Genomic DNA, 24047 nt, shown 5'->3' on the forward strand with positions numbered 1-24047 from the left:
AAGGATGCAGTAGTCTTTTGTGACCCTACTTCTAAATATGAAAAATTCTGACAGATGGAAGTTACAAGTCCAACAGAACTTTATTTGCTAAGCTGGTCCATACTGCTTCCATACAGATTGCAAACTAAGACAAAAGCTCAGCATACCGAATCTGATCTAAGACTATTGATAACAAATGGCTGGCTCCAAACATTAAATAATTACAAGAGGGTGTGCCAACATGTATGCACCAATAATGTGCACTTCCAGATCATGAAACAACCTGAAACAAAGCCAGTGTGAATAAATAACGCTGGATGTCACCACAAAGGTGTTTTAAACTAAAGGAAATCATAATTCAAATGTGAGTAATAAAATATATCGCAGAGTGTAAGCAATAAGAATAATGAAAGAATAAAATTGCTAGATACCACCATGGTTTGACATGTCTTATATCTACATGTGCATTAAACACAAGGTGGCATACAAAACTCATCCTGCTTCTCAAGTCAGTTTAGTTTATAAAGTGTGCCAGAGACTTACACAGAGTTCTTTTGCATTAATTGTAAGTTTTTAAAAAGATGTTAGAAAATTGAAGAGACTATGATTATTAATTTGCATTGTGGTAATGCCTAGTGGCGCCACTGTCCTAGACACTGTACATAAACATAACAAAAAGACAGACAGACTCTGCCCCCAAGAGCTTGTTCTAAGTACAAGAAGCTGAGCTTCCCATTGGATCCTTGCAACCAAACCCTCTGATCAGGTGCATGAAGCTAAACTCATTTCATTGTGGCTTTGCGCAAGCACAAAGGTTGTCCTATCTGGTCACAAGATGAAGGCCCTATAATTTCTGCAGTGAGGTCACTTAAATTATTAAAGTATCAGAGGGGTAGCCATGTTAGTCTGGATCTGTAAAAGCAGCGAAGAATCCTGTGGCACCTTATAGACTAACAGACGTTTTGTCATGCATCTGATGAAGTGGGTATTCACCCACGAAAGCTCATGCTTCAAAACGTCTGTTAGTCTATAAGGTGCCACAGGATTCTTTGCTGCTTTTAAATTATTCAGAATCACTTTAAACTTACAGTAGTTCTAAGTAAGATTTCTCTTTCAACAGATAGCATGCTTACCAAACCAGCCCAAAAAAGAAAGAATAAAATCAACCAGAGTACATCTGTGCATTTTCTATAAATTAGAGGTCTCCATTCTCTTTGTCCAGAAATCCCATCTACAGAAACCTAAAATTAAAAATAATTTTTAAGTGCAATTGAAGTTATAGTTCTCAGTTTCAAACATCTGAAAAGCAGTGAAAGAGTAACTTTAGCTTGCACAAAATGTCAAACATTTGGTAGTGTGTGTAGTCTTAACAATAGTGAATTTATTTTACATGTACTGCACATTACTATATTAAACAACCTAACTGTCCTCCAAATAATGGGGAGTACTTTAGAGAGTAGAGAAAATGGGACACACCCAGACAAATGATAGCTATCCACTGTTACCACCATCCGGAGACTACTATCTACTCCTGCACAAGACCTGGCTCACAGAGTACCCTGGGAGGCACTTCCATGTGACTATACTGGGCAAAGAATTGTCAAACGACTTTAAGCCAGCACTTTCTCTCCTCCTTTTTTCTAAGTACTTTTCCCCCTGATGTAGTGGGCGAGTTTGCTGCTTCTCAGCCTTTTCGACTCACTCAAGTGTCATAGCAATCAGTCTAGTATCCAACAACAGCTCTATGGGGGGCTGTAGTCTGTGCCAGCCAGAGGCTGGACTCCATTTAGGGCCAGCTTTTGATCTCGGTCATTCCAGCATCAATGGAGTCAATCCGGACTGGCATGGCTGTAGCAGACACCAGAATCTGGCTCCTGACGGGTCTTTCCCAGCTCTAACTACTAGCAGGAGTTGTGAGAGTTCTGGGGGGCGGGGGGAAGCCACCCAAGGACCCCCGAGGCTCCAGGTAAATGGGATCTCCGTTAGCAAGAGCTAGAACCCGCACAGAAAAAAAAAGGGGGGAGGAGGGGGGGACTGGGGACAAAGCCTTCCCTGCCTGCCCGGGGAGCGAGGGAGACGGGGCAGCGTGTTGGACAGGGGACTCCCGTGCTGTCCCTCGGAGCCTCCTCCCTGCCTCTGCCACAGACGCTCTTGCGCGAGGGGGAGACTTTTACCTCCCGGGCGGGAAAGGCAGCAACTCCTTACTGCGGGCGGGGGCACCAGCCTATCGCTCCTCCGCGGGGCTCACAGCTGGTCAGTGCAGCCCAGGCCCTTGGTGGGTCCCACGGAGAATTTGGGGGGAGGCAGGGGGGAGGGAGGCTGCAGCTGCTGCCGGCCACCTTCCCGACCGGACAGCGGGGTCTTACCTGGTACTCGCCCCAGCAGCACGCCATGCCGAGCCGAGCCAGGAGGGGGCTCCTCGCGCTCGGGCCTGCCCGGAGCGGTGCAGGAAGTCCAGGGCCGCGCTCAGAGTAGCCTGCCTGCCGGGCGTCCAGCCGTGGCGCCGTGCCTGGGGCTCCGGCCGTGCGGTGCAGAGGCACGGCCCCTCCTCCCGGCTTCCAGCCCAGCGCGGGGCGGACCCTTGCTCGCCTCACCTCCTGCCAGGGCCGCTGCGCGGCTCCCAGACCCTGGACAAGCGGCACCCCCGCCTCCCCCCGGGGAGCCAAGGCGGGAGCGTGTCCCCCGTGCAGGTAGCTGCGCAGGTGGCAGCCCGAGCGTGGGCGGAAAAGGTGCCACCTGCGAGCAGAGCTTTCTCCCCTGCTGGGGCACAAGCTTCACACTTGCACGCATTCGCCTAAGGGTTTGCATTGTACAGTCGCAGCCAGCGACACCAGAGCCTGGCTGAAATCAGAGCAAAACCCCAGTACAGACGTGCGTGCTTGTCACCCCTTCAGGGCTTCTCCGAGTTGCACCCCTTTAAAACATGTGATGTTAAAGTGAGGTACTTAAACCAGTGCAAAAGGCCTCTTAAGCCTCGTCTACACACAGTTTTTGCATCAGTTTAGAAACTGATACCGTTAAATCAGTGCACCCCCCTAGTGTGGATCAAAACAAGCCTACCAATATAAATACTTCTATATCAGATTAAATGCATCTGCACTAGGGAGTTGCAGCAGGGCTGCCCAGAGGATTGAGGGGGCCTGGGACAAAGCAATTTTTTTGGGGGGCCCTTCCATTAAAAAAGTTGCAATACTGTAGACTACTATATTCTTGTGTGGGGCCTGGGGCAAATTGCCCCATTTGCCCCCCCTCTGGGTGGCCCTGAGTTGCAGTAGTTCAGGAGTTCTCAGTCTTTTGTATTGGTGACCACTTTCACATAGCAAGCCTTTGAGTGCAACCTCCCGCTTATACATTAAAAACACTTTTTCATATATATAACCCCATTATACACGCTGGCAGCAGACCGGGCTTCGGGGTGGAGGCTGACAGCTCGTGACCGTCTCCCATGTAGTAACCTCGTGACCACCTGAGGGGTCCCAACCCCCATTTTGAGAACCCTTGCACTAATTTAACTATATCAGTTCACTTTAACTACAACAGTTTCTAAAGTTACATACACTGTATAGTTTGTATAGTAACATCAGGGTAAAAACTGTTTTTGGACAAGCCTAGTTTAAATCAGGCTTATATTAGTTTAGCTTGCATTAGTAAATTTACAGGCTATGCTAAACCAAAATAAGCCACTCTTAAATTGAAAAAAAGAATGTCCACACAGGACTTTGCACAAATGATTTCAGTAAACAGTTTAAATGGTATAAATTCATATGCTGTCCATGACCTGTTCCTCCATTAAGCCCAACCTGGTCCTATCCCTCCCTGAATAGGATGTCCTGCCATTTAGAGGATGGTCACCCTCTGGCTCAGACTGATATTGACTATGTTTGCATTATTTTCTTTGGCATCCTAACATCTATTTGTCTTCTGCAGTGTCCCCACCATCATCATCTTTTTTATTACAGACAATCCCATACTGATTTCACATCCTACTCTCCTTCTAACTTCTTCCCTTTACACCTGCCATCTTTTGAAGAACTCTCATCTCTACTGCCTCCAGCCTTTTGATATCTGTTTCATTTAATGCAGTTACTTCCAGACCATGGAGTAACCTGTTAGAACATTGGTTTAATACATTTTTACTTTGGTATCAAATGTCAAGTTTTTTCTAGAGTTAAATTCCTTATCTTATGCAGATGAAATATTTCAACTGGCAGACATATTTGAATTGATTATATTTTTTGCTGCCATAGAAAATTGGTGTAGTTGATTTGGACTAAGAGAGAGACTGATGTAGCAGAGCTGCTATTGAATAGTGTAAGTGGATCCAGGATAAGAAGATTGTTAAAGGAAAAATATGCCCATCTGAGAAGGAAAACTATGGGTAATTTCCTGAATCCTTTTGGAATAGCAAAGGGGTATTTCACTTTTCCAAAGCCTCAAAATGGTTTTGTTTGAATAAATCAAATCACTTTCTTGACTAATGAGAATCATTTTAAAAATTCATTTGATGGGGAGGTTCTCAGTTCAATCTTACGACACATGTCTTAACAGTATCCAAATGCATTATCGAATCTGATATCCAAATGTGACATTTCAGCATGTGTCAGAAATAATCTCACTGCAGCATTCTGGATCAGTTTATGTTAAAAGGATGCCAGCAAAGTTGCAGAAAGAGTTACAGTCCAGTCTGAATGTGATATTCTGTATTAAATCCATGGGATAACCATTAGAAATTGGAGAGCTGTTTACAGCAAGAAGCTTGTTCTTTTATTTCAGTGCAGCAAGTAACTGGCGGCCATTGGAAGTGCAGTTCTGGAGAGCTAACTTTGAGTTCATTCACAATTGTACTTCTCAGGGTTTACAGATATACACTGGCTAGTCTGGATAGGGATTTTGAAGTTACAATTAATTTATTTGTTAGTTTAAACCATAGAATTTGCAGAGCTATTTGAAATACAGAATGTTTCCTATTTCACTATGAATAACCCACTGACATGCATTTGGTAATTACCTATGTATTGTCAAAATGCCAACGATCACATAAGTTTGATCCCTGTCAGGCTTGGGTTTTGTACCCTAAATGGCATGGAAATTATTTAGGTTATTATATTAGGGTTTGATCCTGTAAGGTGCTCAGCATCTTCAGATCTCATTGAAGACAATGGGAGTTTTATGTGCTCAGCACCAACCATGATCAACTGTTTGTTATTTGAATGGCCAGTGAGTACTGAAATAGCCAGCCAACTTTACTGACCTACTTTTTCAGTGTGCTGTCCTGGCTGCATTTTTAAATGTTTACTATGTCTTGCTCACTAATATAGATTAAAGAAGATTTATGCAACACATTATTAAATAACAGTGTTAACAGTACTTCTTTCTTCCCTTTAGTGCTAGCCAGTCATAAAATATCTTTTTGCTGGAGATCTTATTTTGAACACTTTAATAAAACAATCTGAAAAGTAACATACCGTCTGTGGTAGTAGCGAAACAATGTTAAATTGAAACTGTTATGGCACATCTTGCAGAGAAGATAGTGGCTATTTTATGCTGGATTAGAAGCTTTCATGAAAAAGATTCTAGTTCAGCGCCCAACTGAAAAACAAGAATGTGACTGCAGGGTCACTGTAGCTCACAGAATATAGCTAATGAAAGATGTATTAATTTTCTTACTTAAATGACTGTTACATTGATGCTTTCAGGTATCTACATTTTTAAATATTTACTTTATGTATGTTTTTTTCTTCATATCTTATTAAATTTGCCTGAATTCATCATTGGATTACCCTGATGCCATGGCCCCCAAGTTGAGGGATCCTTAGCCAAATTTTAGGGGTAAATTCCTGATGTCAGAAACAGGGAGGGGGAACAAATGACCACACAATCATTTTTTAAGAGGATTTCATTTTAGGTACTCCTTAAAAGCTAAATTAAAAAGGTACATTTTAGAAAAAGAGTTAGTTTGTTACCTAAGTGTGGTGTTTCTTAAATGGAAATAAACAGGCCTTTTTGCTGTATTTTACAGGACTTAGTACATTTCTACATTATATTTATGAAGAAAAATACAAATGTGAGGCACTTATTGCAGTTTTTACAGAACTTTAATATAGATACTGTGACACAGAGGCTCACTACTTTTGATGGCTCACTACTCTGTGTCAGCAACACTTATCAGGCCTGACATACTCACCACACCTAACACACTTGTCATGATACCCACAAGGGGGCAAGTAATATATATTGGAAAACTAATAACTCACTGATGATTAATATTCTTGTGTGATGCACACCTGGGGTGTGCACAAAGAGTTATGGATATGTGCTAGAATTATGTTCTTCAAATGTGTTTGGAAGCAATGCATACGTCTAGCCTGCCCTACACAAAGGAATTGGTATTTGTTTGTCAGACCAGCCTGGTCATCAGGCAGAGACAGTGAAGGTGCAGTTACATAAAAAGTAAACAAAGCCATCAAGCTAACAAGGGGTGCAGGTAATGACTCAACTATCACCATCAGGGGTTACTCTCAGATGAACTACAAGAACAGAAAATGAATATGGCTCCTGCACTCCGGAGAAACACAGGAGACTAAATCCCTAGGAGGCCTTCCTGACTTTTAGGATAAAGACAATTTCTTGGGAATATAAGGGACAGAGCTAGACTCCATCTTATCCTTCACCTGGGAAGACAAAGGACCCAAGCACTTTGTTCTCCTTGTGTTGGGTCGTGGCCAGAGAGTCTATCACTTAACCTATGTCATTTTGTCAATAAACTTGTTTGACTTTTAATCTAAACCAACCCATGCTGTATTTGAATTGAACTGATTGTTAACTGAAGTTACAGTAATAAGCTGTACTCTCCTTAGGGGAGCAAACCTTGTTATTTCCCTGAGTGTTCCAAGAGAGGGCTGGGCACTTCAGAACAGACAGTTTTGGGGAAATTCAGGACTGGGAATGTGTTGGGATCACCATGCAAGTAGCAACCTAGGTTGGTGGAGAACAGAGTGGGGCTGTTATATTGCATGCAGACTGCTGGGGTCAGAACACTGAACCAGGGCTGCACAGCACACGGAACCAGGTTACACAGCACACAGACACTTACAGAACTGCATGCTTGATTGTTGGCTGTTGGTATCCGGGATGTGAGCCGCAGCAGCAGAGTATTTAAGGCACTTAGGACTACATGGAAGGGAGTGACGCAACCTCTTGCTGGTCTGGGTTGCACCTCAAAACATTACAGGTGCATTGACACTTGGGCATGCGGTATTTTTTTAAACTCTACAAAATTTGTTTACCTGCTTAACTTCAGGATGTTACTAAAGTATTCTGTGAGAAATCTATTTGCTTTACCATTGTTTCACTGAAGTATTCTACGTTCTATGACCTTACATCAAAAACTATAGAAATGTAATGACAGCAGATTCAGCATCCCTCCCTTGCTGTGCTGATGTAGGTGCTCAAAGGCTTATCCACAAAGGGACTTAGACGGGGCAGTACTCAGTGTTGCTGTCATGGTATAAATCACCACTCGGAACCTTAGCGTCCAAAAGATGGGGTACCAGCATGAATCCCCCTAAGCTTAATTACCAGCTTAGATTCTGTAGTGCTGCCACCAACCAGGACTTGGAGTGCCTGGTACATTCTGGTCCCCCCAAAACCTTCCCTGGGGACCCTAAGACCCAATTCCCTGGTGAGTACAGACTCAATTCCCTTGAGCCTCAACAAGGGGAAAAAATCAATCAGATCTTAAAAAGAAAAACTTTTAATAAAAGAAAGAAAAAAGTAAAAGTTGTCAATGTAATTTAGATGGTAAAGGTTACAGGGTCTTTCAGCTTATAGACACTAGAGAGAAGCCTTCCCCTCAGCACAAATACAAATTAAAATCCTTCCAGCAAAATATACATTTGCCAATAAAGAAAACAATCAAAAAGACTAAACCGCCCTTCTACTTGTACTTACTATGTGAACAGAAAATTAGAGAGCCTGTAGGTATGTCTGGTCGCTCTCAGAACCCAGAGAGAACAACCGACAAACAAACAACACAAAACAAAGACTTCCCTCCACCGAGATTTGAAAGTATTTTGTCTTCTGATTGGTCCTCTGGTCAGGTGGTCGAGGTTCACTGCTTGTAACCCTTTACAGGTAAAAGAGACATTAACCCTTAACTATCTGTTTATGACAGTTGCAACACCTAATTTTCAGGCGCCTAAAAAATCAATGAAACAACAATGGGGCCCACAAAGCCTAAGTTAGGCATTTAGGCTCCCTACACATTGCACGCGGAGAGATAGGCGCCTAAGAATGTGATCTACCAAAGCTAGCACACTAGGTGAGGAGCCACCTAAGCTAGCCAATGGGAGATGCAAATGAAAGGGGTATGTACTGTGTTCTGCCCCTCTCATAGAAGTTAGGTGCCTAAATCCAGGCTGTAGACAGGCACCTGTCTCTGCTTGTGAGCCAGAGCTGGGAACTCTTCTCTTGGAGTCAGGTGGCTTAAGTGCCTAAGCTCTTTCTTGCAAGAATGAGTTAGGCACCTGCCTAACTACACACAAAAGGGATGGAGGAGAAGGTGATGGTGGCTATTATATGTTGGATAAATACTTAAATAGTCATTAGGCCAGAGAGAGAATTACTCTATACTTTAGACTCGTGGTTAAGGCACCTACCTGAGAGGTGGGAGACCCTGGTTCAACTCTTTTCTTCCCATCAGGCAGAGGGGGAAATTGAATCCAGGTCTTCCATTTTGGAGGCAAGTGCTCTAATAAGCATTGGGCTAAAAGTTATAAGGGGTTACCACCTCCTCCTTGCTTCTGAATGGTCCCAATCCAATAAGTATACACAGAGTACACCTATTGTATGGGCCCCACAGGCCTGTCTTCCCCTGGTTTGTAGATTGTGCTGGGGCATAGGCCTGAGAGAGGCACCTGGAGTGAGGCATCAGTGCACATGCCCAGAGGCAGAAATATAGGGAACTTTTAATTCCCCAAATCAGAGGGACTGTGGCTGTTGGCTTTGTAAGTCACAAAGGTTGGTTGCTCTGTTAGCCTCCAGGCATGTTTTTATTTAACTGTGTGTGTCAACATTTGATCTGATTCATGGTTTGTGAGACTGACTGATTAGTTTCCAATTAAATTAACAGAAGTTGTATTTTTCCCAGGCTGTTTCTGAATGTTTCGGGAAGAAAGGGAGCCAAAGCTAAAACCCTGATCTGACTCCAGGTAAACATTCAGGTGGTTTGGAATGCAAAGACAGGTCCATATCTGAATTTTGAAATTGGCCCTTTTCTATGTGATAGGTTAAACTAAACTCCTGGACACAGTCACCTGCAAAACATATGGTGTTTGAAATATGGATTGAAACCTCATTGCCCAATCCCTTTCCTAGGGAAAACCAACTCTGATCTAGGAACAGCTAATGAAAGCTTGACCATAGCTATAGCTTTTGCTACCAGAAGTGTTATTTTCTAACAATAACTCCTGCTCAATGGAAATAATTTTAACTGAAAATGCCTTACAAAGGACACACTAAATAACGCAGTTATCAGTCAACTATTTTTATTTTCATCCATTTGTAGTTTTCCAAATATATATTGTCAATTTATTGTATGCTGTTTTCATCAATTGTAAAAAGTTTTATATCTGTATCTTCTAGGCTAGGGGATTTTGCACAAGGAATTTTGTCTTTATTGTATTTTTTCTAGATGGATAAATTAAATATAACTAGAGGAAGTACAATCACTTGTCTATAGTCTTGCACTCTCCTACTTCCAAAATAAGCAGTAAAACCTGGAAAAAGATTAGCTTCTCTTTGAATAATAAATTTGTAATGAAAGTTCACAAGGTAATGTTAACAAGTGTGCATTTAAGAGGCTGTTAATATTTTGAAAATGTATCTCCTCATGGAAAATTATTAAGGAGAATATTAATAACAATTAGTTGACTTATCTTGACGCAAAGGTTACTAATATCCTGTGTCTGGTATAGCTATGTATGTTTTAGTTTGCCTTTCTTCATCAGGTTCCAATTTTAGATTTCATAGCAGGCATGAATTTTTTTTTGAGCAATATTCCTGAAGTTTTATGTTACATTTTTTAGGTGAAGAAAAAAGAATAGCAATGGAACAATGATTTTTCAATAAGGACCTAATTCAAAGCTAACTGAAGTCAATGGAAAGACTCCCAAATCAGTAATTTAGGGCCTGCTCTGGTAAACATTACAGAACATAGTGCTTATTTGACTTCAATCATGGTAGCAAATACTCTACTTGGTAGTAAGTACTTGCAGAATGAGACCTCACATTTGTATTTGCAGGTAACTAAATGAGGGCTTGATCCAATGTGTCAAATCTAAGGAGCATCGCTTTCCTTACAGTATTACATTCCAAAGCTTGAGCAGGTGTTAGAGTCTGCTCCAGACACACGTCGCAGCATGGCTATATCTTGGGCATCTCAGTACTCTGATTTGAAGAGAATATCCAGGAAGTTATCTAGAGTCCCTTGCCAAATTATACTAGCAGTACTTATTTTTAGAGATGAACCAAATCCCCAGCTCTAAACATTTTGGACTTTGAGGAAATTTGGATCTGAACTGCATGGACTGGACCTGACCCCATCAGCAAAGTTGTGTCTCATCCCATAATATTGCTGATGGTAGAGCAGTGGTTTTAAACCTGTGGTCCATGGACCTCTGGGGGTCCACAGCCTATGTCTAAGATTTCCAAAGGGGTCCATACCTCTATTTGAAATTTTTTAGGGGTCTACAAATGAAGAAAGGTTGAAAACCACTGACATAGAGGATGATATGCTATTACTGCTACCATTAGCTTAATTGGCAGATGGCTGTGCAATGGTTCTAAAAGTTCCAAACTACTAATGAACCATGTGAGTGTGAATATAATGCCACATGATGAAATTTCTGTTTTTTCAGTTTGTTTTTAAAAAATGTAGGAAATGACACAAAAAAGCTATATTAAAACAATATTAAGTTTGCCAAGTCAAGCCCTCAATTTATTTCCCCATAATCATATAATTAAAGATGTATCATAATGCATTCTCATAAGGATGCTGAATTAAGGCAACTTTAATTCTCAAATTTCCTTAACTTTTGAGTGCTTGACTTTGCAACCTTAAATATGTTCTTTTAATGTAGTTTTTGTGTGTGTAAGAATTATGGAGACTATTTATATTACCACAGAATATTAAGGGTCAGAAACTGGAAGTTAACTTTTCAGTTAATCTGTTTTCCAACATGTTCACACCTGGCCTGGAATCTTAGTTACTTGAAAGACTTCCTGCATCGCATATGTTGTAATATGGGAAATTTGTTGTGTAAGATCCCACATTACTTGAAGGGAAATAGCAGAGATAAGATAATCTTTAAAATAAAATACAATAGAAAATTGTTGATATCTGCTACATTCTGTTCCATGAATTATTTAGTAGTTAATTTGGAATTTGATTATTTGATTAAGGAAATGAATTCTGTAGGTGACATATGATTAAGACAAAGAAAGAGAAAACCTAAATTAATACAATTATTTTAATTTGATCTCTTATTTCATTAATGATACTGTACTTTGTTAGGGCATAATCTTTGATTTCAGTGGGAGCTGAGATTACTCAACACCTCTGAAAACTGAACCTTTATACTGGAAATGTTTGTCTAGGAGCTTAAACTGTATATCTATTTTTTCAGCCTCCCAGAAATTACAGAATTATAGAGAACACATTCCATATATTTCTATTTCTATACAGTTGTTTATGCAGCCAATACCAATCACTTGTATATTGAACAGATGTAGCTCCACACATAAACTTTTCCACTGGAACATGACATGACAACATTGAAATATCTATCCATCCCAAGCCTTACTTACTTGATCACAGACTGGCTGGTCTTTTAAGGCAAGTGTGGTTCAGCCTTAGCTGTGACCTAGGAGCTAGCCCCCAGCTTATGATTATATGGAAACTGAATGATGAGTAGTGATCCATCTGTGAAAGGGGGGCAGGAAAAGACTATTCAAACATACTGCCAAACTCAATTTGGAGCAAAGACTCAGGAGATAGGAGCAAGGGGAGTTCTCTCTCTGGGAAAGGCTTGGGAAGCCAGGCTGGAAAGCCAACAGGAAGCAGGATAGACTCCCGTGGGGGAAGCCCTGAGCTAGGGCCCACAAGTGCCAGGGATATCCCTAAGGGAAGCTGCCAGAGTCCCTGGGAAGGGGAGGCAGTGAGGGAATTCTGTTAAGACAAAGAAGCAGCAGAAGGGGAACTCTGCAGGAGAAAGTCAGGCTCCTGTGTGGGAAGCCCTGAAGTAGGGCCAATAGGAGCACTTCAGTTGAGCCTGATAGAGGTGGAAGAGTTATTAGTTTATACATTTATCTGGACTTTCAGTTGGACCTTTTTCTACCTTGGAAAGGGAAGAAACTTTTAAGTAATTTAGGTGGAGGGCCAGGCCACAGACCAGGGCCGGCTCCAGGCACCAGCTTAGCAAGCAGGTGCTTGAGGAGGCCACTTCAGAGAGGGATGACATGTCCAGCTATTCGGCGGCAATTCGGCGGAGGGTCTGTTGCTCTCGCTCAGAGCGAAGGACCTCCTGCTGAATTGCTGCAGATCGCAATAGCGGCTTTGGGGGGGGGGCTGCTTGGGGCAGCAAAACCCCTGGAGCCGGCCCTGCCACAGACCATCTCAAGGGAGACCACACTAGCTAGGAAGGGCCAAGGAAGTGGCTACCGGGGGGTGCCAAAGAGGACTTCTTGCAATGCAGTGCTCTGACACAGGGGGATGCGTGGTGATGAATACACTACCTTACACCACTCATGTATAATAATGCCACATCTGTTTATATATACTGCCTCATAACACTGCTGTAATGAATGCATGCTCTACTATTTGCTAGTCTTCACCAGTTGACTTTTTATACACAGGTAACAGTCAATATGTAACAATTTTCAGTTAATAATCCCACACTGCTACCAGCTGCCTCTGCAACATCATCCCATCCTCCTTAATGTGGATTTACACAGCACTAAGGGTCCTCGTTTTCAGGATGTATTAACTTCTGAGCAAGTTCCCTAAGGGGCGGAGGGATTACAATGTGTATTACATATAGACCAGCCTCATCCCAGCTGACCACTGCTGGCATTTTATTCAGATTCCCTATCATCTCATCAAACATTCAGGAAAGCAATGGGGGATACCGTGCTGCAGAGAGGTTTATTTTTGATTTCCTGTTTCTACATAGGAAAAAGCAGATTCAATCATGAGGGATCCCTCTTCACCATGCAAACCTCTAGGGCACCATTTGGACCTAAGACACTGTTGGAATACATCCATTTTACTGAAAGTGATTTACCTTTATAACTGACTCTCTTCAAGCCCTTCGTAACATTCTAGGGAACTTAGTGTCTCAGGATTACTGCTCTCTGTCTTACATGCCATGTTAATTACAACTCTAGACAAAGAATTAGACTGACCTTGTAGCTTTGCAAAATGTCAGGTTTAGAGTATATGAAATATCTTTAACAATATATTACACTTATGGCAACAGGGGAAAAGGAACTTTGATTTTAAGCTTTCCAAATGTTAAGATTATCAATATCCATCTCAAGTCCAGAGAAATAGGATGGTGCTCTATTTGCTATTGAACCTGGCCGTTCCAAAGGAGATGGAGGTGAATTGTTCACGGCTTCAAGGAAACTGACCCACAAATACAGTGAAGTTTGGGAATTGCATTAGGTCGGAGGTCCCCATAGGGCACTTTTCTCTGTAAATTATATGAAAGAAGGAGAGAATGGAAGAAGCTCTTTAGAACAGGGTAATATGGGAGAGTGACTTGGGACAAGGCAAATCAGGCAGCCAGCTAGTAAAGAGCAACATTGGCATGATCTAGCCTCTATAACCATATGTGTGAAAGGGACTGAGGCTTTCTAGTCCATTAACTGGATGGAAATCATAGCAACCAGCATTTGTACCAATATTGTGTTCACTTCAAAGGAATTTACCTGAGCCTGGCAAACTTTAAACAAAATGACTGGCAGGTTATTACTGAGTAACAAACAAATTAATCTTATCGAAGATAAGGGGGGAAGCCCTTTGTCCAAACATAAGATCTTTCATAAGTAATTTCCTTCTCTTAAGAGCAGTTCACTTTAATTAAGTGGGTTTAACTAATTTATGTTTATCTATGAAAAGTAGCTATGTTGAATCGAAAGAGTTAGGTTGGAGTTCCAACTTTAGGCTGGTGCACTAGTAGAATCACTGAAATCAGTCTGCCTAAAATTTTATGGTTACCGATTTCCCCCAGAAGGTGTCAGTGTAAGGCAGGTTCATCAGTCATATTGTGTGATTACAGTGATTTCAGCACTAAGGACTAAGCACTAACTCCCTTCAAAGTGATTGCTTAAATATCACCAAGTGATTTTAAGTACAGTTTTGCTTAATTTTTAGTTATAGGCCAACCAGGCAACTGATTTTTGCTGATTCCTTTGGTGGCTGCTTAGGACTGTTTTCCCTGTATTTATTCACATCCCATAGCATGAAGGAATGCATCTAGATTTTGTTTCCTCCATGTGGGGCTTTGGAAGCATGTAAATCACATTTTCACAAAGTGTTGTTTTTTTTTAAATAAAAGTCCTGGCAACATATAGTGAAGTTTGGGCAGCAGCTTGTCTTTTTTCTTTCCTTTCTTGCTATAAATACTCAAAATGATAAATTGAGAAGACCTATTGAGTTAGATCACCTAGTCCATTCAGGATTCCCCAACCTGTTGGTCACAACCCCCAGGGAGATCGTCAAGGGGCCTCAAGTGGCTGTGGATGGGCAGGCCCTTACTGTGGGGGGGCGTGCAATAGAATCAAGAGAGGAAGTAGGAGGGCAGTCTCAGGAGAGCTGTATTGTTGCAGCAGCACTGGGCACTCCCTCCCTATGGCTGTGGGCCGCACCCAGGTAGGAGGAAGGAAGTGCCTGGATGCAAATGGGGGAGGAAGAGAAAACACACACCAGCCCTCCCCCAATCCAGCTGTGTAAAGACAGAGTTCTGAGGGAGAGAGAGGATATGTGGATGGATTGGAACAGATGGGACCTTGGGAGGGGAAAACAGGTAGGGAGCGGAGGGGATCTTGTATGGCTGAGGCACAGAATCAATTTCTTTTGTGTGGGAGAGGTACACTATCAGCTGGCACAGTACAGCTCTTCCCATCTCTCTTCCCTCCCCTCCAAGTCCCACAGTTTTTTTGATCAAATGACTCACAAAACAGATGTAAAATTGTCCTTTGAAAATGTCATAGGTTTCAAGATGATTTTTTGGCTCTCTTGTGGATGTAGATGGGAAAAAAGGTTTAGAGTCACAGACCTAGTCACCTCCTGCTAGCACAGCGCAGCACAGGTTCTCAGCCTAGGGACTATACTAGTTACTAACCTAATAACAGATACTGTATTTATTTGATCAACTAAGAAAATATATGTGCTGTTTGCAGATGGGCAGGCTGCCTGTATTTGTAGTACTTGTACAGACAGATATGGTTTCCAACCAGCAGCACATTAAATTGTGCCAAGTGGCAACAGCTCCTTTATGATGAGGAATGAGGACATGTTTTGTAATAACCTATGCCAAAATTTTAAAATAATATAGAATAGATGTATGTCTAAATAACTGTGTACAACTTGGCACAACTATATACTACATATTATGGTGTAGGTTATTATAAAACATGTCCTCACTCCTCATTATATGGGAACTATTGCCACTTGGCTCAACTTAACCTGCTACCTGTTCTACTCCACAAGGATTACAGTTAGGTATTATATTGTGTAAATATATAAAAATACCTAACTGGAATCCTTTTGGAGTAGAGAAATGGAAGTATATCATCTGATGCACCTAGTTTCCCTTTGTAAATACCTGACTTTTATTTGATTGGCAGAACTGTATGAATTGTGAAGATGTTTTGTGCTACCATCCCTGTTGGAATAGACATCAATAACATTTGAATTTGTACACTAACTTTTATTACACTTTTGTCACGGTTGATCTTTCCAGTGGCTCAACTGCATAGTTAGTACTATCTTAAGAAAATATTAAGTTCAAAATATTAAGTACTATCTTAAGAAAATATTAAATTTCTCTCCTGATATCCCAGTGAGGTGCAATTTCAAGTAATACAGTAACTACAAAATATCACTGTTGCCAATTCCTTTTCTCTTTTGGAAGAGGAAATTATGCACATTCAGAAACACAAAATAAATGTATCTGAGTGTGTGTCCAATCCTATAAGGTGCTGAATACCTCGTATGAGGCAAAGCCAGTAAGAGATGTGGGTACTCAGCACTTTAAGGGCCTAATCCAAAGCCCGCTGGAGTCAATGGGAACCTTTCCACTGGACTTCAATGGGTATTGGACCAGTACCTAAAGGAGGCATTTAGCAACTTGCAGGATTGGGTCCTTATGAAAATGTGAAGCACATTTTCTGCCAGCTTTTTTCAAAGCTTACGCATAGCTTTGATACTTCAGATGTTTTTGATAAGGTATAGAAAAACACTGAACTCCTCTAATTTTATGTCTGACTTCTGCCAAAGACGTAATTATGAATTAGGGCCTGATCTTGCAAACCCTTAGTCATGTGAGGAGTCCTTACACAAATTATCCCATTGAAGTCAATGAAACTACTTACACTAGAACTTGCAGCATTAGGCCCTCAGTTTGGAACTGGTAACGAGAACACATTCTTATTGATTGAGTATAGAGATGTAGTTCTTCGTCTGTGAATATCATTGCCTGGCAAAAGTGAATTTGCCCTGTCTTTGCATTGTTTCATACTGAACTAGTGTTGGGACAATGCATTGATGAACAACCTATAGCTGCCTAGGTAGATAGACCTGTTGTGCTGAGTAGCATATTGGTCTGAATGAGAATGTAAGTACTCTGGGTGTAGGACCCTGGCCTTTTTGCATGGTCTTTAAAGTACTGTGGTTTATGATGCTAGCTAACAAAATGTTCTTTAAATAAATGAGAGTGCATATTAAATCATAATGGGCCTGCATCTGTCTTCGCTTATGCTGGTTTTACACTAGTGTAACTCCATTGACTTTAATGAAGTTACTCCAGGTTTACACTGGGTAAGTGACAGACGAATGAAACCCAAATTGTTTTCCTCATATTTGAAAATCCCATCCCATCAAATAAACGGAGATGGGAAAACCTTGTGCCAGGCATTCCTTTTATGTGTTATAGATTTTATTATATCAGTATTGCAAGTCAAACTACAGTGTGGGCTTGAGCCTCCAACAGTTACTAATGAGAGCAGTACCTCAATGCAGTATACAGCTTTTAGTTTGTAGTTTGTAGTTTGTAGTTTTTGTTTTTCTGTATCACTTATGCAAATGAATGTAAAATACAAGAAGTAGATCCAAAATCTCACTGAAGTGGAGGTTAGAGGAAATCACAGGCATAAACTTTTTAGTGCTTGAAAATAGAACATCATATATGACATTTTGTTGAATCACTTGTTATTAGTGGAAGTAAATGTAACATTATATTTGTTCAGTGATGATATGCTCCCTTTACAAGGAAGTGGCAAGTTGCTTTAAAAATAGTGATGAATCAAGATGTTTGATCAACATTTGCAAGTGGCTCCTTGTATGAACTGGTTCATGGCTAATAAATAATCTTTTTGAGCAGTTCTCAAACTGTGGGTCGGGACCTCAAACTGGGTCACAACTCTGTTTTAATGGGGTCGCCAGAGCTGGCATTAGACTTGCTGGGGGTCAAAGCTGGAGCCCGAACTCCACTGTGCAGGTCCAAAGCTGAAGCCTGAGCCCCACTGCCTGGGGCTGACCCAAAGGCCAAGGGCATCAGCCCTGGGTGGTAGGCCTCAGGTAACAGGCCCCCTTCCTGAAGCTCAGGGCTGGCTCCAGGCACCAGCAAATGAAGCAGGTGCTTGGGGAGGCAAATGGGAAGGGGCGGCACGCCTGGGTCTTCAGTGGCAATTCAGTGGCAGGTCCCTCAGTCCCTCTCGAACCGACGGACCTGCTGCCAAATTGCCACCGAGGAATGAAGCAGCGCGGTTGAGCTGCCACCAAAGTGCTGCCGAACGAGGCTTTTTTTCCCCTCCTTCACCGCTTGGGGTGGCAAAAAAGCCTGAGCCAGCCCTGCTGAAGCTGAAGCCTTTGGGCTTCGGGCTTTGCTCCGCCCAGGTTGGTGGGGCTCGGACTTCAGTTTCCCCTCCTGGGGTAATGCAGTAATTTTTGTTGTCAGAAATGGGTCATGGTGCAAAGAAATATGAGAACCCCTGATCTATTTATCTGACTTGTTGCCTAATCTACTATGGATTTACCTTGCCAAACCTTTCTATAGAAATGTTTTTCATATAACAGTCAGGATGTCTCATAAATTATGCCTCGCTGTATTTAAAACAAAAGAAAAAATACTGTCTTGCTCCTTAATTACTCACAAGATTTGTGAAAGGAAAAGGAACGTAACTGTGGAATTAACAGAATGGCAGTGGGGTGGAGTGTGAGGGAATTAGTTATTTTTTAAAATGTTAATTTTGTTTGTTCAAAATTCTGCTGAATCAGTGCAAAGGCCCAAAACTACAAGCTCTCACTCACATGAGTAGTTCTATCCACAGGAGACTTCAATGTGTCTCCTCACATGAACAAGGACTTGCAGGGTGGGACTCTGATATATTCCCTGTCAGAAAACTGCCAGCTCTTAGTCATATGTGTCGTTCTTACTCAGAGGATTAATCTCATTATAGTAGTCCCAACACTTAAGGATAAGGGCTACTCTGACCCTATGTGCTACTCTTGCAGACGGATGGGGTCTAGGATATAATAGGTCTTTTCCATATCTTAACTGATATCATCTCTATTGTCAAATAATATTGTCAGCATCGCTACATTTAAATGTCACACACCTAATGGTGAAAGTTGCTTATCCTCAGTTATATATATCAGGTTCAGATGGTTATTGCCACTGGCTGGCAGAAGAAGAAGACCTACAGTTTCACTTTAGTGGCCACGTGGGTTCTGGCTTAATGGTTCTGTTCAGTTGTCCAGGTGTACTCCAAATACTAACAAAGTACTTGTAAGAATATCACTCATGTAATTTCAAATATAACTTTTATATAGCTTTCAATGTCTGTTAAAAGGTCAGTTGAAACATGAAAGAAAAAATCAGATTTCCTATTATAGAAGTAAAATTAAAATGTACTATTTGTATGGTATTGTCACTAAAATTGTTTTATTTTTAATCTGAGATTTAGGAACTATATTTCTCTGAGGCAAGTTTTCAAATGCTAACACTGCTACTGCAATAATAATTCACTTGTGAATATTGTGGTCATTATGGTTATTACTGAATCATGCTACGGGTTATCTCAAAAAACTTGAAAGTTTCATGTTCATTCATATCGGTATTTTTTGTATTTATAAGTAATTTTATTTAACACTTTTGTGGTATTATGGAAAATGAGGATAATGATACTTATCCCCTTTGAAATACAACTTAAATCTTGAGAAGAAAAGATGTGTACATAAGAGCTAAGAATTATTATTATTTGATTTATTATTATCAATTGCACAATGTCCATGTGTTTTATATATTGGGTCATTACTATTATGATTAAACAATGGAACAGGGTTGTTTACACTATTCCAGTATCACTGAAGTTACTGCTATGTTAATGTTCATGCAACAAAAAGAAAATATAATTCTACTAGATAAAAGAAAATGTTCTCTTCTTTCTAAGAAGCAGTTGTATAGCACAAAACTATTACATTTCTCTTATTAGTCACAGTGTAAAGGAATGACACTATTACATATGATACAAAAAAATTGGATAGTAAAAATATCTATATCTTTCAGTTGTTTGTGTGGCTGCTGAGGAAACACCAGTATGTAGCAATCATTGTATGTTTTACAAGGGAAAGATGTATTTTTAGACAACAGGATGTTGCTTTTCTTTCTAATGACTAAAAAGCATAAGCATAGTGTGCAGTGACAGTTTTGCAAGGCAATTTTTGCAGTAAAATACAATTCAGTTCCTGTTCACGTAATACATTTTGCACAACAGTAGGCAACTGCTAACACGAACAGTTTAAGAAAGCTTATAAAACCCAAAGGATATACATATGACTGGGAATTCCTTGATCCTTCCTGGTCACTACGAGATATGGATTTATTGGATCAGAAGGAAGGAATTAGCAACCATGGACTAAACTATGCAAACCTTGTGATTTAGTCTATCCTCATCCAGTGACCTATCAAACACATTACTCTACAGACTGTTTTATTAACATAGCATGCCATATAGCCAGAAGTAATCAAGCTGATAAAATAACATGCCTCAGCAAACAGTGAGCTGAAATCCAGCTTTGGTATATGAACACAGCTGTACTAGAAAAGCCAGTCGGTTAAGAGCAAACTACAGTTCTAATCCATTTCTGGCTTCCCTCTGAACCCGCAGACATGTCACTTTGCTGGTTATTAGTGGCTTTGTCTTGTAGTGCTGGAAGTGTCATTCCCAAGCAGACTGCAGTCATGGAGCGTACTAGTAATTTGCATCTTTCACTGCATATACACCCTGATCTCTCTGCAGTCCCATAAATTCTCATTTGCTCAGCCTATTACTGCAGGAATGATTTGCGCAAAGCAGTGGGGCTGTGTATGGGACCATGAGAGTCTGAGCCTTAGATTCTCTCTCAGCTCTGCCATTGACTTACTAGCTGGTGGCCCCAGAAAAATCACTTCACTATTTTGAACTTCTATATCTCCATCTGCAAAATAGTGACAAGAGCTCATCCACTCTTGTACAGTTCTTTAAGATCTTTGGATGAAAAATGCTATATCAATGCTGAGAATTGTTTGTATTACGTTAATCTGTGCAGGATCTATCATGGAGTCAGATAATTATAGCAAACAATATGCAGAAAGAACATTCCCATAAGTTATATTCTAGGTATATCTTGACCCAATGCTGTAAAAGTTCTTAAGTTACCAACTAGGATATGTGCATATTATTTTGTCTTTCTATCAGATTCAGAATGAAGTTAACCAAAACTTTTTTTTATGCCAGAAGAATATGCATCTTTCTCAAAAGGATTTTCATTTGAAATGTAATCTAAATACATTTAACTATGAATTTGTTTTCCCCTAGGAATCAGCTATAAAGCAGAGAAGTTTCAATTTCATGTGCTGGTGCCCACGGATGAAGTGTGAAAGAAGACAATTTCCTGTTTTGTTTTATTGTCCAACAGTAGAAAAACCCCATAATGATGCATGTCAGTTTTTCCCGGAATAATGCAATTTCCACTCTCACAAAAACTCAGTCTCAGGGTTGCAAGCAGTGTATTTGCATTTGATTATCTGTAGCAGACCCGGTTGCAATCCCCAAAGGGGCACTAACACTCACAGCCTGCATTATTTTTGACTAAAGTTATACAATTGTGTGTGAAGTACACTGGTGACAGGGTCCAAAGTAAATATTAAGTCAACAGCTGTTTAACTATGTGTATCATATATGGGATGTTAACTGGCAGAAGTTCAGGTTTGTGGGATGTGGCTTAACATATTTTTATCTGTGTTGACAGTCTGTATTTTATGCTTCTTATTGTGGCGTCCCCCAGAACCTCTGCTTAAAGTAATAAAAGGCATGTGACAGTCTGGACAGTCTTTGTTTTCTTTATGCTACAGTTCGTATGATGTTATGTTAATATATTTTGCACATTAATACATTACTAGTCTGTCCTATTGCTGCATGTTTTTAACCTACATGCTCCCGTGTTCCAAAAGTATTATCTGTGTTTAAGGTAGTCTGAAGGAAGTGTTGGGTCTGCCATTGCCTGACAATGCTGTCTGTCACAAATCTTCACAGCTTAGAAAGCTCTACATGTAATGTATACTCCTTCCTTTCAGCAGGCAAGGTCATAGTTTTTTTAATCCTGACCCACTTCAAAGCTTTTTATTTTCCTGATCTGCAACACACCCCAATTAAAGTCTTGATTAACAAACAAACATCCTATAGTGGAAGCCTAAGTCAGAGGAATGATTCCAATTGGAATGTTAGATGGAATTTAGGAACTAGAACAGCTAAAGCTGAAGCTCCAAGTTAGAACATAGTAACTGCCATACTGGGGCAGATCAATGGCCCATCTAGCCTAGTATCCTGTCTTCTGACAGTGGCCAATGCCAGGTGCTTCAGAGGGAATGAACAGGACAGACAATCATTGGGTGATCCACCCCATGTCATTCACTCCCACCTTCTGGCAACCACAGGCCAGGGACACCCAGAGCATGGGGTTGCAGCCCTGACCATCTTGGCTAATAGCCATTGATGGACCTATCCTTCCTGAATTTATCAAATTCTTTTTTGAACCCTGTTACAGTTTTGGCCTTCACAACATCCCCTGGCAACAGTTCCACAGGTTTGCTGTGCATTTTGTTTGTTTTACCCTGCTGCCTATTAATTTCATTGGATGACCCCTGGTCTTTGTGTTATGTGAAAAAGTAAATAACACATCCTTACTCACTTTCTCCAGCCAGTCACAATTTTATAGACCTCTATCATATCCCCTCTTAATCGTCTCTTTTCCAAGCTGAAACATCCTCGTCCTTTTAATCTCTCCTCATATGGAAACTACCATCTCCTTAATCATTTTTGTTGCCTTTCTCTGTATCTTTTCCAATTCTAATATATCTTTTTTGAGATGGATAACCAGAACTGCACACAGTATCCTAGGTGTGGATGTACCATAGATTTATATAGTGGTGTTATGATATTTTCAGTCTTATTATCTATCCCTTTCTTAATGGTTCCTAACATTCTGTTCGCTTTTTTGACTGCTGTTGCACACTGAGCGGATGTTTTCAGAGAACTATCCACAATGGCTCCAAGATCTCTTTCTTGAGTGATAACAGCTGATTTAGCTCCCATCATTTTGTATGTGTAGTTGGGATCTGTGTTCCCTATAAGCTGTGTGGCCGCACAAGAGTCAATGAAGTGCTGCCCACTTGATTAGCAGAGACATGCACATCCAGTGATGTGTGTTCAGATGCCCCTCTCCTTCTGCTGTGCTGCTGTGTTGCTCCTGTCCTCTGCCTTGGAGACCCTGGCCAGCAGCTCCTGGGACCCTCCTGCATGCTGTGCAGAGCGGAGGGGACAGGGAGGCACTGATGTCAGAATGTTCTCCTTCCCCCAGACCATGTACTACATCTCCTCAGAGTGGGGGAAAGGGCAGGGTCGGCGCTACCATTTAGGCAGCCTAGGCAATCGCCTAGGGCGCCAGAATAATTGGTGGGCGTTGTTTTACCGGAGGGGGCGGCAGGCGGCTTCGGTGGAGCTACCGCAGTGGTGCCTGCAGAGGGTCCGCTGGTCCGCGGCTCTGGTGGAGCTGCTGCAGTCGTGCCTGCGGACGGTCGGCTCCTTGCACGGCTCCAGTGGACCGCCCGCAGGCATGACTGCGGCAGCTCCTCCGGAGCCGCGGAGCACCAGACCCTCCGCAGGCACCACTGCGGCAGCTCCACCGGAGCCCCGGGACCAGCACGTGGGGCAGCAAAATTGCCGTGTGCCTAGGGCACTCAAACCCCTAGCGCCGGTCCTGGGAAAGGGGACAGGGCTCAGGATCAGGACAGAATTACTGGCAGCTGCTGCAGTCTGAACAAGCCTGAACAAGCCGCTGTGCTTAAAGAGACGGCTCACAGTGTCTCATAGACTTCCCCAGCAGCCAGCCCACACACACTCTGTCTCTACATCTCTCATACATTCTCTCTCTCACACACACACAGTCTCACTCACACTCACTTCCCAACACATACTTGTGTTATTGTTCTTTTTGCTACTTCTTGGTGCTTCCTGAAATGCACATATATTCTCTGTAATTTTATTCTATAAAAGTGCTGTTATTTTAATTTTTTGACTGGTCTATGCATTTCATAATTTTACTTCTTTCTGATGCTTAAATTTAATTCCTTGAGTAGTGAGTTCTAAAATGCCTAACCTGTTCTGGCTGGAGTAATTATCCCTATGGGAACTTTTAAAAAATATATAATATATCTAGGCTTTTTGTTTCTACCGGTGGTGCACAT

At 41.4% G+C, this 24047-nt stretch overlaps 1 protein-coding gene and 1 long non-coding RNA gene across 8 annotated transcripts in view; one reads left to right on the forward strand and one right to left on the reverse strand.

The window, feature by feature from the left end:
- The window catches only part of SLC44A3 (solute carrier family 44 member 3), a 166812-nt gene that overhangs the window by 74219 nt on the left and 68546 nt on the right, over positions 1-24047 (reverse strand). For 3 of the 7 annotated variants that reach the window (XM_030573129.1, XM_030573128.1, XM_030573127.1), the window contains exons 1-2: positions 2346-2476; positions 1113-1220 (exon numbers count right to left, since the gene is read on the reverse strand). The exons of 2 other annotated variants lie outside the window; for them this stretch is intronic. In XM_030573129.1, coding sequence (XP_030428989.1) covers positions 1113-1220; positions 2346-2372 — 135 coding nt within the window. In that variant the 5' untranslated portion in view covers positions 2373-2476. Of the gene's footprint in view, positions 1-1112; positions 1221-2345; positions 2477-13613; positions 13699-24047 lie in introns of those variants that run through there. 2 more of the 7 variants (XM_030573132.1, XM_030573130.1) reach the window with 2 other exon arrangements.
- Positions 14982-21626, forward strand: LOC115656424. The gene is made up of 2 exons (XR_004001658.1): positions 14982-15065; positions 21121-21626. It is a non-coding gene; the product is annotated as an uncharacterized LOC115656424 (long non-coding RNA).

The sequence above is a fragment of the Gopherus evgoodei genome, chromosome 8 (assembly GCF_007399415.2).
Source record: "Gopherus evgoodei ecotype Sinaloan lineage chromosome 8, rGopEvg1_v1.p, whole genome shotgun sequence".
NCBI lineage: Eukaryota > Metazoa > Chordata > Testudines > Testudinidae > Gopherus > Gopherus evgoodei.